The sequence below is a fragment of the Zosterops lateralis genome, assembly GCF_965231275.1.
Source record: "Zosterops lateralis genome assembly, chromosome: W".
In the NCBI taxonomy this organism is placed as follows: domain Eukaryota; kingdom Metazoa; phylum Chordata; class Aves; order Passeriformes; family Zosteropidae; genus Zosterops; species Zosterops lateralis.
In genome coordinates this window covers 17,265,182-17,290,734 of record NC_139801.1, presented here as the reverse complement: position 1 = coordinate 17,290,734, position 25,553 = coordinate 17,265,182, and the positions used below count along the sequence as shown (strand labels likewise).

The 25,553-nt window shown below is 47.3% G+C and overlaps 1 protein-coding gene across 1 annotated transcript in view; it reads right to left on the bottom strand.

Annotated features, from left to right (window-relative positions):
* Positions 1 to 25,553, bottom strand: part of LOC310922298 (uncharacterized protein) — a 59,537-nt gene that overhangs the window by 16,797 nt on the left and 17,187 nt on the right. The window contains exons 2-3 of the mRNA XM_083882751.1: positions 9,045 to 9,230; positions 1,887 to 1,967 (exon numbers count right to left, since the gene is read on the bottom strand). Of these exons, the coding sequence (XP_083738877.1) occupies positions 1,887 to 1,967; positions 9,045 to 9,230 (267 nt within the window). The remainder of the gene's footprint in view (positions 1 to 1,886; positions 1,968 to 9,044; positions 9,231 to 25,553) is intronic.

The window sequence follows — 25,553 nt, the reverse complement described above, 5'->3', positions numbered from 1 at the left end:
ACAAGCAACCTGCTAACCTATTTTTCTTGGAGGTCAAACTTCATTTCCTTGGGCATAAGCCTGCAAGTTATCTGAGAGAGGCTCAGCTTTCCAGGCTTGACACTGTCCCTCTTTCATACTTTCCCTTATTTCTCCCTCAAGGCCCCTCACTGAGCATCTTCTCAGTCCTTAAATCCTTAATAAAGAAATAATTAAACATAGCTTTTAACTCACAAAATCCTTTCCCTTTAAAATCCACCCATATTGCTTGAAGTAGAGCTTTTAAGATAAACTGAAGGCCAGCCTTTCCCAGAGGTTGTAGATCCAAAGGACAAACCAAACCTCCAGGGCTCAGAAAATAGTTACTTGAATTTACCATGCTCACTTCTGAGCCAGTTCTGTTTAGCATTAATATCAAACCTTTGTGTTCAGTCAAATAATGTCCCAAATCTCTCCTGATGGCATTGAATGAAGGTTTCCTGCCAAGATTGCTCCCAGCCTCCTGCCATTTTCTGCAGTTGCCATGTCATTCCCTATAGCATTATATCCAAGCTGCACACAGCTATGCTGGAAACATCAATTTCAGCACCTACAAATCTGTGTACCCTCCTCAGCAGCCTGCAACCAACTTGACTGGACATCCTAGTTGTGGGAGGAATTCCCAAAGTCAGCCCCAGAGCAGGATGTAGGGTCACTTCTGCAAAGGGTATTTACCATCATCAGCGCAACACAACATGGAAATTCAGCAGAGTACAGCTGTGTTCTATCCCTCCTGTTTAAAATTCACCTTTTCCTCAGGTGAGGACAGAATTGGAGCATCCCTTAGGACAGAAGCAGAGCTCCTCCCAGCCATGCTGGCTGCTTCTGCCAGCCAGCAGGTCTGGGAAGCAGTGACATTCCCAACATTACTGAGACAGGTGACCTGATTTGTTATGGCAGCAGCTGCTCTCTGGTACCACTGCACTTCCCAGGGGAAAGGCACGAGCTTCCCTGCATCCCACAGTCTCGGAATTGCTTCCTGGTTCCTTGGCTCCATCCTGCACACTCTGCTGAGCAGTGCAGTGCAGATGTTCCAAGGAACTTCACCAGGACTGTGGCGCTGTGTGCAGCTGGTCTGATGCCGGCAGCGGTAACACTGGGATGCAGATACCAGGCTCTGCTCTGTGCAGCTCTGCACAAGGCAGTTTTTCCTCATCACACCATCCCAGTGGAGCTACTGCTGGAAATTTGGCTCCCAAAACTGCTTCAGTCTGCCCCACAACCTGCAGTGCTCACTGCTCATGGTTCACCATCCACCTTTAAAATTAGGTCTCTTAGTAATGTGCACAGCACGACCTTCGACTCGTACATGAGTAAAGCTGAAAGGGAGCGGCATATTTATCCATTGGAACAGGAAAGCTGGAAGTGACCTGGAGGATTCTGCTGCTGTCAAGTGAAATGTATAAAGCAGGCTTGTCTCATCCTATCAAAATCAAAAGGAGAATTCCAGCCCACTGCATCCACAAAGCAGCAGCCCAGTTCGTAATTGGCAAAGGAAAATAAGCTTTGGATAACAAGCCAGAGGAAAAAATTACTCTGAAGCAAGACCATGTTATTTCAGAAACAGTGGCTCTGGTTTCAAGAGATATTCTAGTAGAAAAATCTCATCAAAATTTCACATTAGTAATTTTTTTAACTGAATTGAAAACATTCTTTGATTTTGAGATAATTTTTTTCATCTAGGTTTCTTATGCATTCTTCAGTGCAAATATTAACTACTCTTTCGAGACTGAAACCTGAGACCCTCCGGAGACTGAGTATCTCCCAAGGAGATTGATGGGGGCTATGACAGCACGTGTACAAGATCCTATTCTGAGCAGAGAAGGAGGTGAAAGCCACAGGCTCACTGTGAGGAGGTGCTCACCTACCTTTGACCCAGGAGGTGCAGTCAAGCCCAGGAACGCATACACGGCGTTGTTCTCCCGTGCCTCGAAGAAAGCATTGTAGTCCTTCACCATGGCAGGAGGGAGAGGGAATAAAAGACAGAGGTGTGAATTGTCAGAAATAACCTCAACTCAGTTTGAGGTGTCACCCAACCCACACCATGCAAACTGCTTCCTGTGGCCAAATGCAAAATCCAGCATCAGCTCAGGTACGTGACATTAGCACTAAGAGCACACAAACTGGTCTGGCTGGAAAGGGACAAGCTGGGAATTCATTCTATGTCCCAAGGAGATGTTGCTGTGAGGTGCTCTAGCCTCTCCCAAAGGGACAGACTCCACACAAGGCAGGTGTTGTCACTGGCCTGGTGTGGACATTCCACCTGAAGAAGCAGCTGAGCCTGGACCTTGTCATTAGAAACCCTGATGTTCCCAGATGTCATTGCTGATTCCTGACAAAGATGGCAATTGTGCAACTATGGAGTCCAGCTCTTAAATCTGTCAGAAGTTCAACTGGAACTTACACTGAGTACACCTTTCCCATCATATTTCCTGTCGCGGCCGAAGGTGAAGAAGCGAGACACATCAATATGATGAGTAGGCTAATGCTCCCTTTATTGTTGCGTCCGTGTGGACTCTTATACAGTTTTTTGCTTCCGTGCACGCGATCATGCATTTTCCTATTTGCTATAAACATATTGCACGAGGCAAGCATGCATAAAGCTCTACTATTGATTGGTTGGCACTCGCCTAGCAAAATTCCTGTTTGCGGTTTTTAGATGCTGCCTCCATATGTTTTTTCTCAACTTCTGCTTAGCTTTGCATGACTGTTATCTAGCTAGCAGTTTCAAGGTTACTGTGTCCTTTATATCTTTCTGTAAGCATTATTAACTGTTAAAGCCCCAACATCTCCCCCTCTTTTTTCGAATAAGGCTTGGGTCATTGCTTGCATGCGAGCCATAAAACATTGTAAAATGCAAGGCCCAAATAACAGTATGGCAAAAACAACCACAAGTACCAAAAATGCCCCTTTTGCAAGTGACATAAGCCAAGGGGAAAACCCAAAAGAGGCCAGCCAATTTGTGAAAGGGTCCGAGGTCACCTGTAATTTATGCATGTTATCCCTCAATTGAGCAAGCTGTCGGTGAATAGAGTTAGAGTGATCTGATAGATTCATACAACACATCCCTTCAAACGCCTCACAACCATGGCCTTGTGCCAATAATAAAAAATCAATCGCGGCGCGGTTTTGAAGAACTGCGTGTCTGACCCCTTCAACATCAAGCGTTAAGTCGGCAAGAATATTGGAGGTAATATTGATCTGTTTGCCTGTCCAGCAGGCTAAGCGTCTCAATTGTGTCAATGCTTGGGAAGTAGCCACCCCAGGGGCAAAAATACTAGCGAGGATTACTTCGGGGGGATCCCACAGTTCCATGGTGTCCTTGCAGTCAGGGCCTAATTGAGACACGGCCCGCCTATGGCGAGTCCGATTATGATTTGCTGTGATGACAGCGGTGATATTGGGGGCAAACATTGTAATCCTGCCCAAGTAACAGGATCCCCCGCTAGCATTTGCTGGGATACCTTGCCAGGCTCTATCACCACAAATCAGAAATATCCCTTCCGGGAGTGCGATCGTAAGGTTACGGGGGTTGTAAATATGTGCTGTGCCATTACAATAAAGAGAATAATTGTAAAATCGTACTGGAGAAAGGTTACTGCCATTGCCATGAAATTTAAAGCAAGAATCGTTGGTGGCAACTGAGCCCAGCAATCTTAATTCCTGTAACGAGGACACGTTCTTCGGCCTAGTATTAGCATTATGGTATATTTTTGTATGGTTAACAACGGACACTCCTATTAAACAAGTTCTAAAAGGATCGGAAGGGGTAGCTAATGATAGGCAAAAACTCTCTTGGCCAGTTTTGTTGGCCCAGGTGACCCACATGTTCTGCCTGTCATCTATGTTCAATAGCTCCGTGCAAGCAACAGCCTCAATACTTATTCCCATTAGCAAAAACAAAATCAAGCTGCTCCTATTTTTCCCAATAATGTTTCCAATAATTGCCATGATGTTGGCACTGTATCATATACCGCGTGCTAATAACCTTAGTTCTCTTAAACACTATTATATTGCTACAAAACCAAGCTAAGCAATAAGCGCACTCCGCTAAAGCCCGCTCTTCTCTACTTTCAAAGAGCTCCAACAACTGATTGTCAGTAGCGTCGGGAAGGGAAACCCACTCCCGCAATGCCACAAACACGTTTCTTGCGGTTAAAGCGCGCTGACACTCAATACAGCCATACAAATTAGCAAGGCTGCGTCCCTGCACTATTCTCCTACAGCCTCCACATTCCACAATTACTGTATCACACAAATATCCAGCACGGCCACAGCACAACTGAGTTACGGCCCGTCTATGTCTGCTCTTCTGTTGTTCCCAAAGACAAATGACCCGAGTTACGTCAACTGCGTGAGGGGAATCACAGTTCAAGGTGTTTGGCGGTAGTTTGAGCAGAGTCTCAAGGGCTTGACATAATAGGCCTAATTTTTGACGTGCTCGGAGTTGCTGTCGGTGTGTCCGCTAGGTTTCGTCGCTGGAAGCCAGGGCCGTACCCACTTTGCTGGCAACCACCTCGGGCGCGATTCTCCTGTAACGACACAAGCATACCCTCTTCCCCAGGTAAGCAGTTTACTACCTTGTCCCGCCCATGCCCCCTGGTGCGGATCCCAGGTGTCCACTAATACTTCCCACTGAGTCAAGTCATTAGGGTTGACCTTAAAATGATTTTGTATTGGTGTGTCGTTTTCTTCCCCAACGGGATTTTTCCAATTTAAAACATAGCATGCCTTCATTACAGCGTTATAGGGGGATAGCTCCCCCTCCTTTTTCAAAACAGCGGCAAGGCGCTTAATATCCTGATGACGCCGCTCGATAATCGCTTGTCCAGTACTGTTATAAGGAATGCCAGTTTTATGCTGAATGCCCCATTGCGACATGGCGTCTCGTCCCAGAATCCAAAGAGTCGTGTGCATAACATAGGGTCTTATTCTTGCTTCCCTGTTTTCTCCGATGTCTTTGACAATGCACCAATGCGCGCTCTGACACGTAGTGGCATCCCCTCCGATACCTGTGATGGGGGTCTTGATGGCTGTCAGTGGCCACGACCTCGGCCACACCATCACAGGGAAAATGGTCACATCCGACCCCGTGTCCAATATCACTCTTGGTCTCGAGCCATCTGTCAGAAGCAATTCTCTAGGCATTTCAAACCCTGGATTAGTCACCTGTACTGTTTGTTGAGGCCGATCCGTTGTAAGCATCATAGTAAATAAAGAGAGAGGTCCGGTGGGGTCTCGAGGAGGGTCCATTGCGGCTGCACCCCCAGGCCTCCGAGGGGTTGGTCCGGTATAACGACGGTCCCTAACGTCCGGATCTTTTCCCAGCGCTCACAGTTGCTGCCGCATCGCTTCGATCCTTACCCTTTCCGCTTGTGTCAGCCCTTGCCCTGGCCCATAAGTCTCCCGGAGATGGTCATTCAATTCTTCCACCCCCATCTCACCATCGGCTGCGTAGTCAATTAAGTTCAACCTTTGCGCCTTAGTAAGCGTTTTTGGCTTGTCTGGTGGTTGCTCAGGATGGGAACCACTCGCATCCTGGCGATCGAGCTGCTTCTCGATATTCTCTAGACCCTCCTTTAGAGCCTGAGCAGCACGTTGGTATGCGAGCGCTCTAGTAGGCTTTGATGCCCCCCCATCAATCCTTTTCATTTCCGACAATATCTTTTCCATTACATTCTTCTGAGCCTCTAACAAACGCCCTAACTCTGGGGATTCTGGGGATTCCTTGGGCAGCGGTACCTTAGCTGGATCAATGTCCATGGGCATCGGGGGCACGCTGGCCTGTTGCCCCTGCGCTTCCGGTGGATCTTTTGGGGGCTCTGGAATCCAGGGTGGTATGATGTCATCAAACGCGCCTTTAAATCCTGCAGGGGCTGCCATAGGGGGCATCGGAGGCGCAAAGTCCCCCCACTCATCAAGGTATCCCTTCTCCTGCTCTTCTTTTCTCTCTGCATCAGCTAACGTCTCCTTCTCCTCCGGGCTTAAACTATTTTCAGGTCCTTCAGCGATAGCCGACTGTAACGCCTTTGCTACCTCCGCATCAGCATGCACTTGCTCAATAACCATCCGCACCTCTCTGTACGTTTTTGCCAACTGCTTACTATCTTTGGCCCCTATCTGCACATACTCCCACAGTTCTCTCCCTACTTTCTGCCAAGCCGCCAAGTCAAATATTTGCCCAGTAGAGTCCAATAGCCCCCGGCGCCGGCACCAAAACAACAAGTTCACCAAATCGCTTCGATCAATTTTTTGCCCAGTCGTCGTAGCGACTTTCAACAGACCGTCTACGGTCGCCTTTTCCAACGCCGTCATAGCAGTATTCCCCATCCCGATCCAGACCTCAGTCTGCCTGACTCACCGGTCAGCCGTGGCCACAGTAATTTCTTTTCTTATGATTCTCCTGCCTCAGCCGGGCAGCCGGGATGGTCCACCCTCTCTCTCGTCCGCCTGGTTCCGACTCCTATCCTTGTGTCGGGATCACGTCGGAGGTCACCAGATGTCGCGACCGAAGGTGAAGAAGCAAGACACATCAATATGATGAGTAGGCTAATGCTCCCTTTATTGTTGCGTCCGTGTGGACTCTTATACAGTTTTTTGCTTCCGTGCACACGATCATGCATTTTCCTATTTGCTATAAACATATTGCACGAGGCAAGCATGCATAAAGCTCTACTATTGATTGGTTGGCACTCGCCTAGCAAAATTCCTGTTTGCGGTTTTTAGATGCTGCCTCCATATGTTTTTTCTCAACTTCTGCTTAGCTTTGCATGACTGTTATCTAGCTAGCAGTTTCAAGGTTACTGTGTCCTTTATATCTTTCTGTAAGCATTATTAACTGTTAAAGCCCCAACAATTTCCCACTAAGGATTAGTCTGTGCAATGGAAGACAATGGGGTGGCACTGTTCACTCACAGTATACTACAAATGCCCTAAATACACACAGCCACTTCCCAGGAAAATTAAGGTAATAAATAAATAAATAAATAAATAAATAAATAAGAAGAAATACCAGTTGCCAACCCCAAACTAAAGGAACCCAGAAGTTTTGTGCAAGCTCACTGTTGTCCAAGTTACCACACAATTCCCTCACTGACTTCTGAACTCAGCAGGCATCAGTCCCATTACTTTCCTGCTCTTCATTTTTAACTGATGCACATTACCAGCCTCCTCCAGCTTTCCTGGGCAATGTTTGCACGCAGAGTCCTGGCTGGGAAGCCCAAGGCAGGCAGCAGCTGGGTCTCAGGCTGAAGTCAGGGAGAGCTGTTATGGGCATGCTGCTCTGGATTCCTGACTGTCTGGGAGGCAAAAGCCTAAGGAACAGCAACTGAGGGGGGCAGCTCTAAGGAGAGGCTGCTGCAGCTAGAACAGAACAAAGTACAGGGACCAGAAGATTCCAGCTGCCTGGACTTCAGGGATATGAAATTATTGCTCCATTTGCACATGCAGTGTTCACGTGATGGTTTGATAAAAATGTGTGTGATTATGGTAAATCCTCCTTGAAGCCCTTCTGTTGACAGGAATGGGGCTGATTGATAACAAAGGGATTGTTTATCTTGCTGGTGCACAGTCCATGAGCCTGCTCCACAGCATCTCCCAGGGCAGGAATTCCTGGGCCTGAGAAGCAGGGCTCATGCCAGCCTACACAGCATCTCCAGTTCCAGCCTCTCTGCTGTGCACAGGCCAGAAAGGCCAATTTGCTCTTTGCTCTGCCAGTTGTGCTGCATCAGATGGAACAAGGAACTTCATGCTTGAGAGGCATCAGATAAACACAGAAAGAGGTTCAAATTCTGGGCACAGAATTAACTTTTACCTTTCTGAAAGCTGAACTGTAGCAACTCGAATCCAGCAACACAAACTGACTGAGTTTCAAAAGTTCAACGTGACATCAACCAAAATTTTGGGGATGAAATAAACCCATAGCAAGTACCTTGTAACCAGCCCCTTCTCAGATAAGTACTGATCCTTATGTTTGTCACTCCAAACCAACCTTTTTCCATGTCATAACCAGTCAGTAAAATTGAGAGCCAAGTGGCACAACAGCTCACCGTGGATATTATTTCAAGTTCTGCTTCTATTACAAGCAAGAAAAATTCTTGGCACCTTGAGAATAATTCCTTTCAGTAGGCACAGATTTGTCTCACAAAGGTCCAGAACTGGCAGGTCTTGACTTACAGACTGTGCAGGTCAGAACCAGACTTCAAAAGGACCAGAGGAATGCACACTGTGAGCTCTGTTCAGAAGATACTAAGTTTTAAAAATAAAACTAACAGTTAATCTAATAATCATTCAAGCATGGCCTGCTGGGTACAAGTACTGCAGGGCAACTTACTTTTGATCAAGCATTAAAATAATTACAGTAGGATTTGTGTTTGCAACACAAGTTTTAATCTGTCCAAGGCCCTGGAGTAGGTGAAGCACAGCAGCCTTCCTTGTGCAAGCAGCACACAGAGCTGATCCAAGAAGGATCAGAAAACTGATTTATGATCATGGCAGACATCAATTCATATGATCTGGGATTCACACCTACTGGCAAACCCCACATGGGCAGAACACATCTCTGAACTTGCTATAGAACATAAGGTTGGTATACAAGGGCCAGATTTCTGTGAGGTGTTAGTTCACAATCATGGGGAAAATGAGGATTAAAAAATCTGGGAACTTTCAGAGCCATAAGACAGGAAAAAACTCACAGGAAAAGAAAATTATATATGTACTGCAAGGTAGGATACAAATCAAGAGGTCTACATTTTAATCTCTCCTCTGGTGTGACTAGAATATTCAAGAATCAATTATTACTAAAAGCCCAACATGGGGGGAAACGTCTAACACCTCCTACAGCCTTCCCAGTTTGGGCAACTGCAGCTGGGCAAGCCCTGCCTTGCTGCTCACCACAGTGAAGCACAGGCAGTAGCAGTGAGGAAGAGGAGTGGGATGAGAACAGCAGAGCTGGAGGTGATGAGGATGAGCACAGGAGAGCTGGAAGTGAAGGGGGATGAGCACAGGAGAGCTGCAGCAGCCCTTACCCCGAGGTAGCGGCTGTCATTGAAGAGCCGAGGGGGCAGAGGGTTCCCACTCGCTGGCCGACTGTCCTCAGGGACATTCTCCCGCATCCATTTCCTGTTCTCCTCATTAGCTGCGATGTCCTTCTCCTCAAATTCAATTTTGTTGGCTTCCAAGAAGCCTAACACATCTTGCTGCTGCTTTTTAATCTGTCACAAAGGAAGGAGGGAGATAAGGCAAACAAAATCAGTGAAATAATTTTTGATGCCATTCTGGGATTTGATGCAGAAACCAAGGGGTGCAAACCAGGTTGAAAGTGGGAGTGGTAAGAAAATTCATAGAATCGAAAAGTATCTTCTGAAGAGTCAGAGCTGAGCCTTGACTTGGGTGCTACAAAACTGAACAGGTGCTGTCTCTGCACAAATATGAGTTTTGTGTAGCTTAAAGGTGCCCACCCAAAAGCAGAGGTGTGAGCAGGGCCCTTGTGCTGGCCAGATTTTACAGTTAACTCAGGGAAACTGTTTTTTCAGGTACAGTGCAGTTTGCTGGAGGCACATTTGAGGTACAAACTGCTTCCTTGTGCCCTTGGAAGCACAGGCTGAACCTCCTATTCCTTCTTGAAGTCCAGACTTTTGTCCACCTCGGTGACAAAAGAGACCTCACCAAGCATTTTGGGTTCACGCTTCTTTGCACACAAACCCCTCTCCTGCTGTATCCTGGGTGTCAGCAGGGCAGGTACAGTCTCTGGAGAGCTGTGACCCCACATCCCCATCCTAACTCATGTCAGGGAAGCTGGGTGAGGTCCCATACCTGATTCCACCCGTCCTTGTGCACTCACACAGCATCTAAGGGAAAAGTAAGATCTGTGTGGCAAGCATGGTGCTGGCTCTGCACAGGGAAGGAGGTTTTTATTACTGTCATAATGAATTACTGACTTTGTGACACAGAGATGTTCTGCTTATGCTCTGCTCTCCCTCTGCATGACTTTACCACCACAAAGGAGATTATAACCATGCACATCCTAGCAAACAATTAAAAATGGAGTTTAATGGGAAATTTGCTTTCTTCAAATTACCCCCTTCACTGCAAAGCCAGTCCAAGGCCTGGCTTTACCATAACGAGCTGGGTTCCACAGAAGCAGCATTTCACAAAGATGTTGCTGGTGCTAACTCAGGCCAGCCACAGCTGCCGGAGCAGTGGCTCCATATACGGCCACAGGCAAACCCGGAGCTGCCAGGGTCAGAGACAGCCAGCCCGGAGCCAAATATGGAGCCCGTGCCCTGGCCTGCACAGCCCCGCACCCACAGGCACCCAGCCATGCCGGGAGCACCAGGAGCAGCAGGGAGTATGAGGAGAGCGCTGCCCTGAGGGATGTGGGCTGGGGAACAGAGCCCGGCAAATCCAAAAGGGAATCTTCAAGCACTCCCTGACTCAGTCTGGAGCTGTTCTATCCATGGCAGGTTCAAGCAGAGCTCGGGAGGGGCGCATCCAGCTCAGAGCAGCACAAAAGGACCGATCCTGCTCTCCCAACAGAGGGAAATGTGCTCTCAGCTCCAGCAGGGAAGCTGCCTGCTGAGAAGCCAATGTAATTCCTCCGACCACATCAGCACAGGAGCCACTGGACTCGCTGTGTGAGCACCCTGAAACATAAGGATATTGCTAATTTTCATCATGGCTAAAAATAAATCAAACTGGAGGAGTTTATAGCGCCCTGAGGAAGTAATTAGTGTAGAGGCTTTTATAAAACATTCTCAGCAGACTCAAAGCTCTGGGTAAGAGGTTTCCTTGCCTGTCTCTAACAGCAGCAGGAGAAGCAGGGGAAGCTTTTCTCTGTTGTGGTCTACAGCTCAGAGGGGAAAAAAAAGGGAGCACTTCCTCCATGAACTGTTCTGTAGGGCTAAAATAAGGGAAAGGTCTTTGGAATTGTAAACTCTTCTGTCAGTATGACCTGGTAATAAACTTTTTTCCCTGAATCAGTTACATTTTTAATTAGTCATTTCCTACAATCTCTAAATTTCAGATCCAAATAGTTTTTATTACTCTCAGGTCCTTAACTTGTCCAAAATCCCTTGCTTAGTGAGAACACACTTTGAGATGCCCCAAAATTATTAAGGAATTAGAGAAAACCAAGCTTTTACTCACTCTACCATTAACCTGTACACTCTTCCATGTAAAACAAGAGCTCTGAGTTGGACAGGAATCAGCATTTTGATCCCCTGAGAAGTTACTTTATTTTTTTTAATCATTCTGACAATTAGATTGTCTTAGCCACACACACATCCTCACACCCTCCCAGCATCTCACAGTGGGACAGTCTTTGGGTTGCTTTGTCAGCTCCAGGAGGTACAACCACATCTCAAACTGATGACTGTGGCTCCACAGGGTGATCACAACCCTTTCTGTTTGTTTTTGAGGAGCTAGTAAAGCTGGAAATGGTTTTTTTTGGTTTTTTTTTCTCCTATAAAAGGCACCCTTGTAAAGCAAGCATGAAGTTTGGTCTCTGTTGCTCTCAGGCCGTCTGTAGTCAAGGCAGGTAATTCTCTAGAGAACTCTACAGAAAAGCAAGGATGGTGTTGATGCATGAGGAATAATAGTCTGGAACTCTAGTTTTCTGGCCAGACAAGAAGAAGTTCAAAGATTAAGCAGCAAGATTAAGCAGCACTGTTTTCTCCCAGCTCCTCAGACAAGTCCTCCAGCCAAGGTGATGAGCACTTACATAAGAGCAGTAAATGCTCCAGAGAAACAGGGGACCAACTGCTGGGCAACAGGGACACCAAGCTGCCAGATCCTGTTATTTTATGGGATTTTATTTAGAAAACTTCCATTAATTTTAGGCAGTGGAATAGCGCTGGGAGGGAAGGGCCGAAAATAGAGCAAGAGGCGACTGCTGCTGCTTCAGGGTGTTTTGTCTTACTTGAAAGGGCACACGTTCTCCTCGGGACAGAGGCTGGAAGATGGTGCCTGCTGCCCATGTTTGGGAAGGAGCGAGGAGCCTTTCTTCAGGATGCGCCTGTCAACACGCAGCACTTGCTTCCCAGAAAACCTCTCCCAGCTGCCTGGGCAGGCATGGACAGCGGACAGCGCCTTCCCAGACCCTGCACCTCGGCCTATGTAAACAACTGTCATGTCTGAAGCCATTCTGGCCTGTGAAGGACAGCTCACTGCAGTTGGCAGACACAAAAGTCCTTATTTATTCCGAGTGCTCCTGACACATTGTGCAGGGCCGAGAGCAGCAGCGGAGAGCCAGGAATGTGCCCAGAGTCAGCACAGGAGCTGGGGAGCTGAGCGGGGCCCTGAGGCTCGGGATCAGCACTGGTGGGGCAGGAGGATTTATGGAGACACAAAAGCACAAGAACAGAGAAATGGAAGATAAGGATGGACAGACAGCTGTAAGGAAGGGAAGAGGCTGGGGGCAGGAGTAGAGGGAATGAGCAAAATGGATGGATAGAGATCAGGGAAAAATCCGGGTGGGATGGAGACAGAGGGATTGAAGGAGAAGGGGAGGGAACAGGTGAAGTCAGTACTGCTGGGAGGAAGGGCTGCATCCTCTGGAGCTCCCCACTGCCCTGTCTGGGAACAAATATGCCCTTGGAATAGCCCATCTGACTCACAAGTGTCTTCACCCCAATCCCAGGTGCTGGGGCTTAGGTTTGCTCCTTTTTTATTTTAAAGAATTTTTTCCCCATAAGTTACCAAGGAGACTAAGTGTTGGATACTTAAGAGTACTTGACCAAAACAAAGAGATGGCAAAAGCTCGGTTGAGGAGATTTTTCTTTATCTGTTGTAACTCCAGAAGGAAGGGGGTAACTGCCTTCTCTGATAACAAGCCAGCTGTTAAAAACCGGGTGGGGTATTGTTTCTTATCTCTGCTTAGTCTTCCACTACCCCGATGGGAATATCTTCTGTTAACGGACCATTAAAGCTCACCAATGGCATGACACATTTCATCACCCTATTGTGAGATGCTCTACCCAGGGAGAAGGAGCCAAACCATTTCCACCTAGATAAAATGGAGCCACAAGTATCACCAGGCACTCTGGTGTTCCCACGGGACTCCCAAAGGAAGACCGGACCCACCTCGGGACCCTTGGCTCCACAGGATCATCTCTGCTTCCAACAGGACCACATCTGCCACTCCAGGAGGGCTGACTTTGGACTGTTTCCAATGCCCTGACCAACAGGGCATCAGGTTTTATTTCTGACTTTGTCTGGGTTTTCTGGGATTCCTTGTTTGTTTGCTTATTCTTTTGTATTACAACATTTGTATTTTTAATATCCCTAGTAAAGAACTGCTATACCTATTCCCAAAATCTTTGCCCGAAAGCCTTTTAATTGCAAATTTATAATAATTTGAAAAGGGGGAGGGGGGGGCTTACATTCCAAGAGAGACTCCAATCTTCCTTGGCAGATACCTGTCTATCCAAACCAAGACACCAGGAACAGAAATACATCCTGGTTTCTCTGCCTTAACACACACTTGGGAGAAAAACAATTCCTAAGGTGACTGGAGATATTTTATTTCTTGCTGGTGTTCCCAAGATAATACTGAAAGGAACATTTAATGAAATAAATCTATTTTCTCTTTGTTTTGGCTTTCAGGGTTTGGTCCCAAGACAGAAACAGCTTTATGGCAAGTTATCGGTGGTTAAGCAAAGTCTCACCACACACTGTGATCTTGTGCTACAAAATCCACTGGGTATCAAGATTCCCTTCTTTTCCAGTAACAAGCCAATCATGAAATATTAAGCTTTTAACAGAGCATGGGCACAAAATAACATAGAAATGAGAGTAGAATTGTGAACAAGTATTGCCCTCACTTGAGTACACATCAGAAATTCAATTTATTGTTCTTAGATCTAACTACCATCAGTGATGTCAGTAACACAAGAGAAACCACATCAAAGCTGCCAAGAGTACAAACAGGTGATGTTTGCCAACAAATCAATCCATCAAAAATAAAATTTTAACCTCAAAGTAGGAATAAACTTTCCAGAAAATGCTGCAACATTTTATATTATCTTCCAAATCTTTACTCATTGAAAAAAGAAAAAAAAATAACTCAGCTAGAAGATAATAAGCAGAAAGGAGGCAGGGATGATGCTGCAGGACCTTGGTCCAGCAAGCAGGCATTATTCCAGCCTCAGCTCCAGCCAGGACTGTGCTGGCTGTTCAAGAGCCAACTTCTCCCAGCACCATCCCACTGTAGGGAAACACTAATTTTAAACACTTTTTGGAACTGAACTTCACAGAAGGGTCTATCTCATTTGGTGTACACAGGCACATACACACAGCACAGTCCAGTCCACACTGCTGGTCAAGAAGGGGTTTGGGTTGGTTTTTTTCAGTCTTGTTATTTTTTCAGTATATAAATAAATTCTTTGTTGGACAATAGACATGTTTTGGAAATCTATTTATGGACCACTGGAACTCAAGTTTACAGTCTGAGTGCTGCTGTTTTGATCCAACAACAAACTTGTTGACTGCGGCTCTGCCATCCTGGCCCTTGGCACGGGGCTTCTCCACCACTTCTGTGGCCCCTGTGTCCCCACCTCCACACGGGGAAAAACATAGATTTTATTAATTTTTTTTTCCCAATGATGGGATTAAATGGCTCATGCTTTACTGCCGCGGCCGAAGGTGAAGAAGCGAGACACATCAATATGATGAGTAGGCTAATGCTCCCTTTATTGTTGCGTCCGTGTGGACTCTTATACAGTTTTTTGCTTCCGTGCACGCGATCATGCATTTTCCTATTTGCTATAAACATATTGCATGAGGCAAGCATGCATAAAGCTCTACTATTGATTGGTTGGCACTCGCCTAGCAAAGTTTCCTGTTTGCGGTTTTTAGATGCTGCTTAGATGCTGCCTCCATATGTCTTTTCTCAACTCCTGCTTAACTTTGCATGATTGTTATCTAGCTAGCAGTTTCAAGGTTACTGTGTCCTTTATATCTTTCTGTAAGCATTATTAACTGTTAAAGCCCCAACACTTTACTGTGAGGATTTAAAAGAATTACAAAGAGATTTCTTATGATGTTCACAGCCATCGTTGTATCATTGGTTATTTAGCATCAGGACAAAAGGAATGGCCTCAAGTTGCACCAGGGAAGGTTTATGTTAGGAATTAGGAAAACGTTTTTCATGGAAATGGTTATGAAGCATTAGAATAGGCTGCCCAGAGAAGTGGTGGAGTCACCATCCCCTGGAAGTGTTAAAAAATATGTGGATGTCACACTTGAGGACATGATTTAGTGATGAACATGGGGCAGGGGCTGGGTTGATGGTTGGACTCGATGATCTCAAAGGTCTTTTCAACCATAACAATTCCATGATTCTGTGATTCTCTCCAGCTCCTGCTGCAGGTGTGTTCTGAGCTGCTTCTCCCAACCTCACAGATGGGATCCAGCACCAGGACAACAGAGAAGCAACACCTTAGAGCAGATCTTACACATTTGATCTTACACATTTCTCAATCCAGTTTCAAGACAACACCACATTTAAAAGGGGATTTTTTTTCCATTTCCAATTCCAGCCTTCTGGGTTCCAGATAAGCAAAAGCAACCACAGCTTTAAAGCAGTTGTACTGTATGCCAATGATGTTTTTAAAGATGGTTTTAAAGATGCTGCTTCATTCTTAGTGGGAGCAAATCTTTAAATCCCAGAAGCAGCTGCTTTGTGCAGGAAGGTGAAGTCCAAACTCCAGGTGATGCTACTGGTTGTGGCCAGACTTGTAGCCATCAGTTCTCCAGAAGCTTTAGAGTCTCCTGAAGATGGATAAGTTGAAATGTAAGCAGTGAATGGGAAAAGTGCAGTGCAAGAAATGTTCAGCAAACTCCACTGGCAGCCTGCAGCAGCAAGGTGGAAATCCTCAGGAAGTGATTTTCATGGGAGGAATGGGCAGCATGAGGAATCCCAAGTGCTGCCAAGACAAATTGACTTGCCACAGGGTGTCCTGTGGACTGAGCTGTGGCCACACTGCCACAATCCACTGCCAATTTTTGGAATTAGAGTAAAAACTATTGGGGCTTTTATGTCTCACCTAATTTCTCAAATGACCTTGCCTTCCTCACGGAGTCCCTAATGTAGAAGCTCATCCATGCAAATGAGCTGCAAAATGCTTAGAATTTCTAGTCCCACTACAACCTAATTTGTAGGAGTTAAACAGCCCAGCAGCTGAGCCATGGATTTAAATGTCACAGATTTGACAGCCCCCTAAGCTCATTCTCCACCCCAGCATACAGCAGTAGGGCTCCCTTCTCAGCAGCCTCAGTCCCGGCCTCCATCAGTTTTCCTTGCTTTTACTCTAATATTCCAGAAGCTATTTTTTTGTCTAGAGTGGTTTTGTTGGTTTTATTTGTATGAATAAGTCAATTTCCCCCCCCCCCCCATATTAGCTTAAAAATCCAATGTGCAAGTTCTGGTGGTGCCACTGTAAATGTGGTCAGAGGGTGGGAAACCTGCAGGCAACAACTCCAGCAATGATCTGGCTTGATCAGAGCTTTGCCAGGTGTCTCCCAGCAATTCCTGTTTCACTCTTATTTTTCCCTGCCTGATAGAATGTCTGCTTATTTTTAGGTCTGGGTAATTATCACCACAGAACTCAAAGCACTTCTTTGTTCTGGTTATTTTAAGCAGAGCATTACACGAACGGTGCCATCGTTGTCTCTCCTGATGGATTCTGGTCTGGAGGGAATGAGATTGAGGACAAACACAGCAAAACCACCATGAACTTACGGGGCCTAAATCAAACACAGGAGGCTGGAAAAGTTCACTCTGGACTTGTGCTGCTCTTTTTTTTCGTTTTCCCAGAAATTAAGCACTGCTCAGATGGACTCCATGTGTACTCCATATGACTCTCTCCTTGCTTTTCCTTTGGGAAAGCCCATGGCAATATCCACATGAATCCTGCACAGCAGTGCTGGTATGATGTGGTCAGACCCCAACAGCTTAAAATTGGTTTATTTGGAAATGGTTTTTTACCACCAGGCACCCACCAACCCTGGGCTGTGTCAGCATCACCAGCCCAAGACACAGGGCAGGAGGGAACAGGCTCCAGCTCCTACTGGGAACAACCACATTCCTGCTGCTCACGTGTGGGTTTGGAAGACACCTTTTAAAAGCAAGAAAACGTGAAAGGATGTAAAGGGACCACCACTCAAGAGCGAGGCTGGGGATAATCCAGGCTACCAAAAGGGTTTTGCAATTTAACCTGGAGGTTACATCATGTCTGGTAGCACACATGGGCTGTCTGCAACAGGGCTTTAGCCTGGCATAAGGTACCACCCCACAGACCAGATTTTGGAACACAAGCCAAAAATACAGCTGGAACAAAGGACAAAGTCTGCACTTCCCAAAACAAGACCATGATTTTCCCCAGAAACCATAGAAAGTCGCATAAATGAAAAAGTTGATTTATGAGAACAAAAATAAAAGCTTCTCTCATGGATTATAATGCCATTGTAACTGCATTAATTCAATAACCCAAGGCCTAAAAACTTGTTAAATCCCACACCAACAACACCCAAGTCTAAAGATCCTTGTGCACACAAGTTTTTTCCTACCAGAAGAACCAAACAGGAAAGTTAACGTCACCTCCATGTACTAATGTCCTGGGGAATCAGGGTTCTCAAGGGAGCCAAGGGTGCTTAGAGACCCAACTCCCACTCACTTTTATTTACTCTGACACAGGCTGCAAAGAGAATAAAATCCCAGGGGGATTTGGCATTTAGTTCCCTTGGGCTGCTTTGGGAAGTTCAGCCAGCAACACCAGCCTGGCCCTTCTGGTTGGCACAGCCCAGCACAGCTGAGCAGGTTCCTAAGTGCCACACTGCCAACTTGCTGTTGGAGTTCAAGGAATTAGTTAAGAAAAAATAAGAAACCTTTTCTCTCTTGCTGCAGCAAGGAGGGTTTGAGTTCAGTGTTCCAGCAAAGTTTTTCAGTGTCACTAATTTGGTGCCAGACACACGGTACAGCCAATTCCACCACACCTCGACTACAGTCAAATTCTAACAAGATACTAAAAGGCCACAAATAGGTCAGAACTGTCTTGCTGCAACATCCAGTGTCTGTTTAGCAACTTTCCTCCTGCAGTGGCCAAAAGAAGATTCCTCTACCCATTTGTTAAGCAGGAGGACAAGTAACATTTCCTTATTTATATCTCCCCAGCTTCTGGCACACAGCAGCAGCAGCACTGCCTAACAAAGCCCTGATGACTTTTTAATGTGGTTTAGGTTTACTTTTCATGAAGGTGCCTTAAGGATCAACATTATTATCACAGCTTAAGGCAGATTCTGCTCTTAACAAATGATATCCAAGCACTGGGGAAGTGTATGGGGGTGAATCCATTCATCCTTTAGCACCTGCCTGTCAAGGACTATTGTGGTGTTACCAGGATTCTATCAGAGAACATCTTATCAACACCTGAACCCCATGTTTAAAAGTACCATTTAATAAACTTCACATTTTATTCCAGTATATGAAAATGGTTCTGTCAGCTGAAACCTCACCTCCTTTCCTACTGAAGCACCAAATTCAGAAGTAAATCTTTCTCTTTTTTTGTCTGTGAGGAAAAGGTGGTGGGGCACTGAAAGGACTCCCCAGGGAATGGGCACAACCCCAAGGCTGCCAGACCTCCAGGAGTATTTGGACAACACTCCCAGGCACAGGGTGAGATTATTGGGGTGCCTGTGCAGGGCCAGGAGTTGGACTTGATCCTTGTGGGTCCTTTCCAACTCAGGATATTCCATGATTCCATGAAAAGAATGGTGACAGTGTATTCTCCTTCAACTCTCCTCCTTCCCGGCTGCTCCTCAATACATTTTCAGTTGCTCATTCAGCATTTCCTGGCCTGTCCAGGCTCCTGACTGCACTGGCAGCATCCAGTTGTTTTGCCCAAGAGCCCAGATCAGTCTCAAACCTACCAGAGATGTACAAACTCCTGGGAGTATTCTGAGGGGCTGTGTAGATCAGATGCACTCTCCTTTAGTCAGGATATCTGTGTCTTCACCACAGCCAGAAATGACACATCCGTCTACTCTCTTCTTAGATGCTTCTGTTCATTCTGTAAAAGGCTTACAGAGTCACTACTGCCAAGTCAAAGTCATTCACAAGTCAGGATATGCCAAAGCTCTTCCCCACAGCAATCATGGCCTGCTCAAAGACTGCCTCCCCAAACACAGACTCTGCGTGCATCCGGAGACTTTCTGTTTCTCCGGGACTTTTCCTTCTTTTTTTTTTCTTTTTTCCTTTTTTTTAAAGTTCTGTAAAAAGTGACAGCAATGCCCATCGGGATTATTTGCCTGGATTTCAAAACCAAACAAACCCCATGCAGCCAAAACTTCCATTTTCAGGGATTTTAATGCAAGATTTTAACATTTAAAATCTCATTCCATCATCAGCCAAAAAAAGAGACATTTTCTCATGGGATGGCAGCGAGCCTTTCTACACTGTACTTCCATGCATATAGAACACAAGATCCCCAGCAGCTGGGCAAAGGAGAAGTTAAAACCCAAAAGTCCCAGGAAGTTCTGGCAGCACTGGAGCTGGTACTAGCATAGGCACCAAACCTCCTTGCCTACTTTTTGTAGACAACCCAAGAGCCTGAACACAGAAGAACAGTGAATGGAACTGAAGCTTCCAATTGCTAAACAGTGGGAGGTATCCCAGATCTGGAGAGGTGTCAGACTGACACTAGTCCCCTCACACAAGGAAGGTTTGACCAGAGACATGGAGGGTGCCTGACTCCTCTTCACTCTGCTCATGCTGGGCTCCAGGCCCAGGGACAGCAGCAGGAGTCTCCCCTCCCTTCATGTGATCTGTGCAAACAACCCCACCAGGAGCTGTGTTTGATTAGGGATGAACTTTGCAGGGGAAGAAGCCTGAGTCTCTGGGCACTGCCAGGCAGCAGCTCCAAGCTCCTATGGCCTGACCCTTCCAACATCCAAAGCCTGCCCATCCTCATGCAGGGGCTGCGCACAGGCTGCTTCCAACCCTCACCTCATCCAGCCAGGTCCAAGCAGGATTATCCCCGGAGAGATGGTCAGGGAAGCACAGCTTACCAGGACCATGGACACTCAGCCTGCATAAATCAGGGATATGGAAAGAGACCTGCTCCACCAACTCCAAAGGCCTGTCCCTGAGCATGTGTCCTGGGTTGTAGTGTAGGATGTACACAAAGTATTTATTCTATCACCATCTTCATGAGCTATTGAAACCAGGTGGGGCAGTGTTCTTCCCAGGCCCCCTTCCTTTAGGCTGTCTTCGGTTAATGGCCCATCAGCGCCTTGCCCATGACTCACAGGTAACTCCCTCCAGGAGTTATCTCTGTTTAATGGGCCATCAAGGACCCACTTCACGATTCATCACCCCATTGTGAGATGCTCTGCCCAGGGGGAGGAGCCAAGCATTCCCATCTGGATATAATCTGGGATTTGGGACAGGACAAGCAGCCCTTACCTACTGGATTCCCAGAGGACCAGAGCTACCAGATCTTTCTACAGGATCACTGCTTCAGGAAGACCACCACATCTGGACTGCTTCCACCATCCTGCTCAGGTTGTATTCTGACTCTGTCAGTGGTCCTTTGTGTTATTGCATTTATTTTATTTTTACCTTTTTACCTTTCTTCTTATTAAATTTTATTTCTGACTTGGAGCCTCCCGTTTTGCTTTCAAACCACGACAGCATGGATTCACCAGTTCTCAGAATCACAGAGTCACAGAATACCCTTGTTAAAAATGGGCAGAGATAATATTTTTCTCCTTAAAATGCCTTTATTAATCAGCTCTTACAATGGTTGCTCGAGGAGTTTTGGCCGCCCGGTGCGCCCTGGAGGAGGAGGGTCCTTGTCAGCTCTGCTGCAGGAAGTTCAGCAGGGCTGGAGAACTCTTCCCTCGCTGGGAGTGTTCCCGGAGTTCTGAATTCCCTTTGTTTGCCTCGGGGTCTCACTTCTGGCTTGGTACTTTTAAGTCACAGCAAGTCACAAAAACTGGAAAAATCAGTTCCCCTGATACTTTAGGGTTTACACGGCCTAGTATTGGTTTTTGTGTGTTTTAATTTTACTTAGGTTTATTTTTATAAGGGGTTTTTGGTGTTAAAAGGGTCCCGAGATGCACCTTGGATTTCTAATTTGCATGTACAGGGTCGCTCCAGGGCGCAGGGGCTGTAGGCTCTAATGATCTCATGGCAGTTTCGCAACAGCCATGGCGTCTCGGAGGTCTCGATGGTGGGCAGCACCGGGGCTGTGAGGTGGGGACGGAGCGTGGCGGGCGCGGGTTCTTTTTTTTTTGGAGCGGGGCAGCGGTCTGGGCACGCCACGTGGTGGTTTTGGGGGCTTTGGGGTTTTCCGCGCCGGGCTCGGGCCGGGGCCGGCTATGCCGCGCTGGGAAGCCCAAGGCAGACTCTCGATGGCGGCGGCTGTGGGCGGGGGTCGGGGCCGGGCGGCCCCGCTCACTTTTCGGCTTTCTCGGCAGCGCCTGGGGTCCCCGCGGTGGGCACAGAGGAGCGGCCGGCTTTCCCTCACACGGCCCCGGCGGCGGGAGCACCGAGCCCCGGCGGCGGTCCGGCGGGAGCGCCCGGCGTCGGGGGTGGGGGTGGGGTGTGGCTGCTGCGGGCGGGGGGCCGCGGGGGCGCCGGGAGCCAGACCCCGCGGCGGCGGGGAGCTCGCAGACAGCCACCCGCACGGGGGGGGGGGGGGAACCGAGGGCGAGGCCCGCGCCTCGCCTCCCTTCGAAGCCCTCTTTCTCGGTTCTTGGCATTCACTTCGGCATCGGGGGGGCTGCGGTTTTTAAAGAGCTCTCTCCTTTTGCTTACCAAGGTGGCTTCTTGTTGTTACATTACAAAATAAACATTCAAGATATTAATACACTTATTACATAACAATCAGGGGTTTCAATTCTCCAAATTTCATTTTCATCACCCTGAGTTGGAAGGGACCCTCAGGGATCATCAAGTCCAGCTCCTGGCCCTGCACAGGACACACCAACGATCCTATGCTGTGCCTGAGAGTGCTGTCCAAGCAGTCCTGGAGCTCTGGGTCTGTGACCATTCCCTGGGGCACTGTTTAGTGCCTGACCACCCTCTGGATGAGGAATCTTTTTATAACATCCGGTCTGAACCTTCCCTGACACAGCTCCAGCCGTTCCCTGGGGTCCTGTCCCTGGTCAGAGAGAAGAGGTCAGTGCCAGGCTACGCCTTGGCCAGGCTCCATGGAGCTCTGACTGCCTCTCCCAGCAGCAATAAGGACTGAAAGCAGGGATCAAACCATGGCCTTGGGCCATTCCTGCCACAGGCTTTTGCTTCACTCAGTAGCAGGAAGGACTTGCAAATGCAAATATTCACATATCAGAATGAATTTTTTGACTTTTTTTAATGACTACTGAACTTATCCAGAATAGACATATCTTGCAAAATCAAGCTTCCAGACCTAGGCTTCCTCTTACTTTCCTTTAGGTGAAGATGTAAAGAAACACTGATGTATGCTTTAAGCACCACTGACACTGCCCAAGAACCACTGCAGCATCCAGAATTGTCATCATCCAAAGGAAAACACCACCATTACAATACAAAATAAATTGACCCTTGGCAATTTTCTAAGTCATTCTTGTGGCATTTGACTTTTATAAGCCTGAAAACTGCTTGTCTGGTCCAAAATCAAGAAAGCAAGCTTCCTACTGCAGAATACAGGCTCCATTATCTCAGTTATGCACTGACAAAGCATAAGCAGCAGTAGAATATGAACTCTTAATTTATTACACACAGTTTTCTGCAGCAGACGTGGAGCTTGGCAGGCTGACTTTCCCTGGAAGTCTCCATGTGCCTTGTCACAGCATCCAAACTCAGTGCTGGGTTAAACAAAAACAAACTGATCCACTCCTCCCAAAGCTCAGTACCAAACTAACAACTCCTGAACAGCACAGGGCTAAGAGTGGCAGGGCCTGGGAGCATTCCCACCCACCAGCTAGCTGTTCTGTGTATTCCTGGGGTCTCCACAACATCAGCATCTCACTGGACTCTCTTACCTGAGTCACAAAACAGGGAAATGGGAACTGTTGTAATTCTCTAGGGGAATGGTTTCTCCCTCCTGACCCCCTGGAGTTCCTTACCACTTAGAGTGACCCTTCCTTCCTTCTTTGACCCCATTGGCTGTGGTCCAGCTATAAATTGCCTCCCCGTTCTTTGTTCTACCTCTTTCTCCCCTGGAATTTCGAAGAATAAATGCCTGGGACAAAGGTCCTGGGAAAAGGGCCTCTTCTGAGATCTTACCTCGTCCTTGGTATAAATCTCTCCAAATCCTCCTAATAACTGAGCTAGCTAAAGCCCCTGGAGGAGGGCAGAGAGCAATTTATACAGTTGGCACTCAACATCGGTTTTTATGAAATATTAAAAGCCCACGCTGTGGCTGGAGCCCTTTTCTAAGGGTCTTGAAAGCCTTTGGGCAGACTCAACTACCCCCATATCTCTCCCAGCCATGTTGCACGGCTGTGGGTGCTTGGGGGAAGGGGCCGAGAACTCGTGACACGCCACGCGAGCGGCCCCAGGACGAGAACTCCTGACACAATCCCACAATCCACGGGGACAGGTAAGATTCCACCGTGTCATGATTAACCCAGGTAGAGTTTCTAGCTGGGTGGAGTCCTTACCACTGGATTGAGGAAGCCAGCAGTCTGAGGGCACTAGGACCTGGCAGATGCCTCTTTGCATAAATCGTGGGGTTTTTTTCCTTCGGGTTTTGCCGGCCGGAGGGCTCTGCAGCGGCGGGGTGGCCCCGACCGGCACACATCGCGTTTCCCAAGTTTTTCCAGCACAGTCCGGGTCCCTGAGGCCAGGTTAAGACGACTGCCCCCCCCCCCCCCCCGCGCCCACGGAGCCGGCGGGAAAGCGGCACTGCCCCCCCCGCCCGGCCTCGTTCTCTCGGCAGAGAGCTGGGGTGGGACATTTGTGCTGTGTTTTTCTCATGTCAGGAGGGAGATATTTTGGACAAAAAGCCTTTAAAACAGCAAGAAACATGGGCGTGTGGCTATCTGTCCCTCAGAAGAGCACATTTAAACACCTTAGAAATATTCTATCAGATGTTAGAATACCTAAAAATCTACTAATAACATTTGTCCACTGGCTAACCACTGAAATTCAAGATTCTGACTTGCAGGATTTGAATTCTGTTTCATTTTGGGATAATATTGGGCAAGTACTAACTTTAAAAGTTGAAAATGGTGATAAAAAAATTCTTTATTAATTCCAATATTTCTACAAGCCAGAAAAAAAGTTGCTGGATGCAGAGAGCAGCAGTAAGCTAGAGAGAAATCCTCCGAATAACACTTCTTTTTTTCCAAACTCCTCTGTGGCTGACCTGGAGGGGCTTAAACCCCCCTCCGAGAAACAGGACTCCGGTATAGACCATATTGGCACAGAACTGCTGACTCACCCACAGAGACACATGGAGGGGAACAATGGCTGACTCCACATGTTTGGTCCCCCTCCCCAGAATCCCTCCTCCTCCCTCTTTCCTGCCCCTAACTCATATTCCCCACCTAACCCATACATTCCTTTGCCTGCCCTGTCTGACTCTTCCTCCCACTGTCTACCCCTCCCCCCGAGTTACCACAGTAACAGGAGTGGGCCCTCCGCAGCCCACAGCCCTGGCGGGGACCGGGGGGGAGTGGCTCCCAGCCTGCAGCCCTGGCGGGGGGATGGAATTCCCCTGTGGCAGGGGGACAGGAGCAGTTTCCCCTGAGTCCCTGGGACGGGGGAGGGAGGCTGCCCCTTGCCAGACCCCAGGGGGTGGGAGAGCAGATACCTCCTGCTTCCCTGGGCTCTGAAAGAGCTGCAGAAATTCTAACAACTCAGACCAATGTAGATGATGGCATCCCATCTGTGACACCAGTAGTTTATCTTGGAAGGAGAAATACCAAGACAACTTATCAGCCGATATCCTACTAAGATAAAAAGGAAATTTGCAAGATACAGAGAGAATTTGGGAGATCTAGTGAAATATTTAAAGGCTTTATGAGGGCAACCTTAAACTCTAATGAATTGGTATCAGCTGACATAAAAGACTTATTCAGATGCCTGTTAACTCCCTCAGAATTTGAGTTTTGGGAAAATAGGTGGAAATGAACTTTATATACAGTATTACAGGAGATCTACCAAACACCTGGTGAAACCAAAGACAACAATGGCTATGATATAACTCATGACCATCTCTGTGGTGAGGGTGCCTTTTACAGCCCAGAACAACAAACCCAATTATTACCCAAGTCAATTTTAGATAAGATCTGTAATGCTGCAGAGAAAACCTTTTACCAGTTACCAACAACTGAAGTTAAAGGCAGCTATGTCAATGTAACTCAGTCTCCTTCCAAGCCTTTTTTGCAGTTTCTTGATCGGCTACGGACTCAGGTGGAAAGACAGGTGTAAGACCCACTGGTGCAGGCAGAATTGATAAAAGAGATGGCTCAGAGGAATGCCAATGAAATGTGTCGTAGAATTATCCTCAGTCTTCCCCTGGAGCCAGCCCCCAGCCTTGCACATATGA